General features: G+C 27.0%; 1 protein-coding gene and 1 long non-coding RNA gene across 2 annotated transcripts; both read left to right on the top strand.

The window, feature by feature from the left end:
• The first annotated feature begins 319 nt into the window (after window positions 1-319).
• LOC135120331 (EVI5-like protein) lies at window positions 320-3,192 on the top strand. The gene is made up of 9 exons (XM_064044637.1): window positions 320-387; window positions 469-522; window positions 613-691; window positions 1,379-1,479; window positions 1,615-1,724; window positions 1,827-1,903; window positions 2,141-2,212; window positions 2,717-2,820; window positions 3,156-3,192. The coding sequence occupies exons 2-6, from the start codon at window positions 495-497 to the stop codon at window positions 1,878-1,880; spliced, it is 372 nt and encodes a 123-aa protein (XP_063900707.1). The 5' UTR covers window positions 320-387; window positions 469-494; the 3' UTR covers window positions 1,881-1,903; window positions 2,141-2,212; window positions 2,717-2,820; window positions 3,156-3,192.
• Window positions 3,193-3,359: 167 nt separating this feature from the next.
• Window positions 3,360-3,888, top strand: LOC135120332 (uncharacterized). Its single transcript, XR_010278574.1, has 3 exons — window positions 3,360-3,441; window positions 3,543-3,641; window positions 3,701-3,888. It is a non-coding gene; the product is annotated as an uncharacterized LOC135120332 (long non-coding RNA).
• Window positions 3,889-4,750: the final 862 nt, after the last annotated feature.

Below are 4,750 nucleotides of genomic sequence, written 5' to 3' on the forward strand. Positions count from 1 at the left end.
GGCCTAAGTGACTAAAGAGAGTTCGACTAGTACTTAATTTTGTTGTATCGTTGTTTATATTAGCAGAGGAAGGAAGTATAAAAATACTATTGGTTATCAATTGAATTAAAGAAAGTAATACATAATAAATAAAGTTTCACCTATCGGTAAGCAACCTTGTTCATATAGTGCTTTCAAGTTGGCTTCCCAGGTTTATTGAAAAAGAAGATCTATTATACAAAAATAGAATGGAAAACAAGTTTTCTTTATTTTCTCATCTCTTTATTCAATAATCTTAATTAGTTTCAACAATAATATAACTCTTCTTGAATAGTGTTAGCGAAAAAACTTACTTTGAGACTCAGGCCAAAAAAGACGACAATCTTGTAAACTTGTGGTTAGAAATCGGTATAAGTTAATTTTTTAATTTTAATGTTTTGCGTATTCTTACTTTATATTTTACTTATTCTTCATGTTATATAAAAAAAGCAAGGTTAGGGGATAGTCACAAAGAAATGCTCCTCAAAGCCGAAAAGTTAGTTGGTAATTACGAAATTTGTAAATACTCATTTCATAGGCTTCCTGACCTAAGTTAATATTTTTTTTCCAATATTTCTATTTTTTCTATTTCAGTTCAAGGAATTCCAAATGTCTTACGAAGTTTATTATGGGTAAAGCTAGCAGGGATAAGTGACTCCCATTTACAGTCTTGGTAAAAATTAATAAACTGGAGCGCTTTTACAGATTATTTAAAAATTCTTACCTATGAATGGTTTGTTTTAAGATTTTTAACTTTTAGCAGTCGCCGAAAGGGCAAAATTTCAAAATACTTAATTGCAGTAGTGACCATTCAATATTATATAAGTAAATATTGACAAACCTTAAAGATTTTAGTCTACATAATAACTTTAAAAATAAAAAAACAAAGAAAATACTTTAAAAATCAAGAATATATTATAAATAACGCTCTTTTTTACAAATATAAAATAAAATTAACTCCTAAAAATAATCTTAGTTTTATTAACTTATAACAAAAGATGAAAACTAGAAATTTCATTTTAAAATAACTAAGTACCTTCCCACTCGCGAATGAGGTTTAAATATAGTTAATAAGTTATCAATAGTTTTATTTTAAAGTTTTAATCCCAATTCTCTGCTTCTATGCCTTTAAAAAGTTCACAAATATTACTAAATTTATTTTTTTTACTTAAAAATAATGAGCTTATAATTTACCTTCACATTGTCGTAGTATTTAATAATAAGTATTATAAATATCAAACAGCTTACATTTTTTTAACCAACCAACGCCACCAATGTCTTCTCTATATACTTATTCTTTACATATAAAATATTATATACTTAAACTTAGACCTTAATTTAGAATTAATAACTTATTTAGGTACAGCACTACGCTTAAAAAATCTTCGCCACACGACAGCCAAATAAGAAGAGACGTCGCACGAACTTTCCCAAATCATTCATTTTTTAGTAAAAAGGGTGGTATGTCCCTTTTATAATTTTATAAAAAAATTAATTTATCAATTATTGCTTAAATCGTATTGTTTATACTAAAATCGCGTACTTATGTAAGCGAGTCTTTTTATAAGAAAATTTCATAATATTTCTCTTTAACAGAAATAGGACAAGAAACTTTGTATAAAGTAGTAAAGGCGTATTCTCTGTATGATCCAGAATTAGGCTATTGCCAAGGAATTGCTTTTGTCGTGGGAATTCTTTTACTACAGGTTTTTATTTTTAAAACGTAAAAATTATTTCTAGCTGAACTTCTTTTTTGTCTTAAATAAATTAACTTTGTATTCATTCAAATTACTTCTCAAATATTTAAGCTTCCTGAAGAAGATAGTTTTACTGTTTTAACAGTGTTAATGCAGAAAGTTTAAAATGAGGCAGCTTTACTTGAAAGGTATACAGTTAATTCTCCTTTATTTTATTATTAAAGTTAATAACAACTCTTCTAATTTTTAAATTTTTCATTGCTTACTGTTATTAATCGAAAAAAAAGTTAATAAATTATTTACTTCCACTGTAAGATCCAAGTAATTTTTTTTTAACTTGTTCTTTATATATTTTTTTAAATCATATTCTCTTAATTTAACAAATACACCATTTTTATTGAATAACTTTAACTAATTTCATACAGATATGCCTTTATTTAGCTTAACTATGTTTCAGTTGAGCAGTTTAGTAGAAGAAATATATCCTGATCTTTATGGTACAGAAATTTATTAAAAGTCACATTGATTTTAATTTTGTTGTTATCCACTTTGGATATATCATTATCTCCGTTTATAAATAGACAAGGATTTTATTAATAAAAATATTTTTTTCTATTTCTAAAAGTTTTATATGCGAGGAATTAGTAAATTAAATATAGAAAACTTTAGTGGGATATATTATTTTTAAAGTCAAGGCTTATTAGTGCATGATTGCTCCTTTTACCCATAACGTCTCATAAAAAGCAGTTTTTACTATTTCCACGTTTCTAGATTCCTTGCCTAAATAAAGACGTTTCAAATAAAGTTAATTTTCTTTTTAATACAAATAACGCTATATGGGGTTTAAAGTGATTTTTCTCTACCTATAGAAAAAAAGTAGCGTATAACAAAGAAAAACCTACCTCATAATAATGTATATGGTAATGTACTAGGAATATAAAAATAACAGTTCCGTATATGTGTAAAATTAATCTTTGCTTTTTTATATATAAAACGTCCAGCTCACCTCGAGAGAGAAGGCTGTGAAATCCAATCCCTGGTAGCCCCGTGGATTCTCACACTCTTTTCTAATACTCTGCCTTTCCCTGTTATCTTTCATTTAATGGTAGAACAATAAGGAAATTATTAATAAGAAAAAGATTAAAAATGGATTTCACTAAGTAAACAAGCGGAAAAAGGCTAAAATGTCGGTTCTCAACTTTGTAGTTTCTGCTAAGTGGCCTAACAACCATAGAGAACTACAGCAGATTTTATTAATATTTTAAGTTTGCTTAGAATGAAAAAGTTCCCTACTTCTAAATTATGGTTATAAAAAATAAATTTAAACAAAGAGTTAGTTTTAAATGTTAGCAATGTACAACTTTTTTGAAAACATGATAGCTTACCTATGCTTATTAAAATAAAATAAGAAATTTTTATTAGTAACTATGTAATAAACAGGATTATGTATTTGTGTTCGGGCACAAGTACAACGGAACTACTCCGGTAAGTATCTTACGTTATTTTTAGTTTATATATTTAAAAAGTAATTTTGTTAAAAGTACCCACTTTTATTACTAGATTTTTTTCATAAATGTAAAGTTATCACCTGCTTTCGCTACTTTTATATATATAAGTTTATTTTATATTTCACTTGCACATACTTTAGATTATGCTACAGCTCTCGTTGAGTATACTTGGAGATGTTAAAAATTATCTTCTTACTTGTTGCCACGATGATATTATGGTAGTTCGTCAGTTTAACTTAATCAATATAAAATCTTTTATTATAACTTCTTTAAACCATTATAAGTCTTTATTAAACTTTTTATGTTTTTATTTCCTTAGCACTATTTTCGTAATGATCTAAAGTGTTTATATTCCTGCAAACCAAGCGAACCCAACAGTCTTAACGACGCTACTATCGTCAGCACATCGCTGTTTGAAGTATGTAAAATATAAAAATGAAAAGGTCAACAAACAATTTAATAAAAAATATTATTAAGACAATGCAGGAGATAAAGATAAGCAGCAAACAACTGTCAAGTTTGCAGCGGATATACGAGGAAAAAAAAGCTTTAGAAATAAAGAGAAACGACAAGATATTTATCCTGACCCAGAAAGTTTCCCGCCTTGAGCTAAAAGTTGAGGAACTTTTGCGCGAAAAGAAAGCTTTAGAAGAATATATAAAAATTTTGAGGTTTACTCTATGGATTAACAATAAATTCGATTAGCACTAAAAAGTTTTTACAAGTGACATGAATTGCTCATATAAACATCCTAAAAGTTAATTTCTATTAAATAGTAAAGAATATTATTGTTAGTTTGTACACACTTTAAATCTACTTAAAAGTTTTAAATAAAGATCAACTTTTAGTTCAAAAAACTTAATTTTGTTAACTACTACAGCCCATAATTTTCTTCCTTAGAGTGTAATAATCTTTAGAGGAGACCTTGAAAAGCGAATTGACATTCTCGAAAATCAAGATATTATAATCGAAAGGCTAAGAAACGAAAATGCCAGGCTAACTCGCACTCTGCAGGAAATCTATATAAAAGAGCAATCCAACAAACTTAAGGTAATATAACGAAAGTAATATAGTTTATCAAACGATTATATTATGTAATCCTTTCTCATTTTTTTTCTTTTTTAGTGAAAAACATCAATTTAAAAAACCGTCGAATGCTTTAAAACCCAATTTTGTAACACTTCAATACTTTAGTTAATCTTAACTTTTTTAACTGATATTGTGAATACTTTTCTGATCTCTGCGTACAATAAATGCTATAATTTAATCAAATACATAGACTAGACGATCACGCGTTTTGGTACACTAACCAATAAAATTGTGGCTTTTATGGCATAATAATACCTGCCGACCATTTAAAGTGATGAAGGAAAGAGGACTTATTAAATGCTTAGCACTAAGCTGAATAGTAATCCACAACTCTAACCAAATCTCGCACCTCACTGATCTTTTTATTTTCTATTATTTTTGATATTTTTTTATTTACATTATTAGTTTAATATGTTTTTTAGAAACATTTACTTAAGA

Source organism: Zophobas morio, unplaced genomic scaffold, assembly GCF_036711695.1.
Source record: "Zophobas morio isolate AGI-343-1 ecotype UQ-CSIRO unplaced genomic scaffold, CSIRO_AGI_Zmor_V1 ptg000376l, whole genome shotgun sequence".
Taxonomy (NCBI): Eukaryota; Metazoa; Arthropoda; class Insecta; order Coleoptera; family Tenebrionidae; genus Zophobas; species Zophobas morio.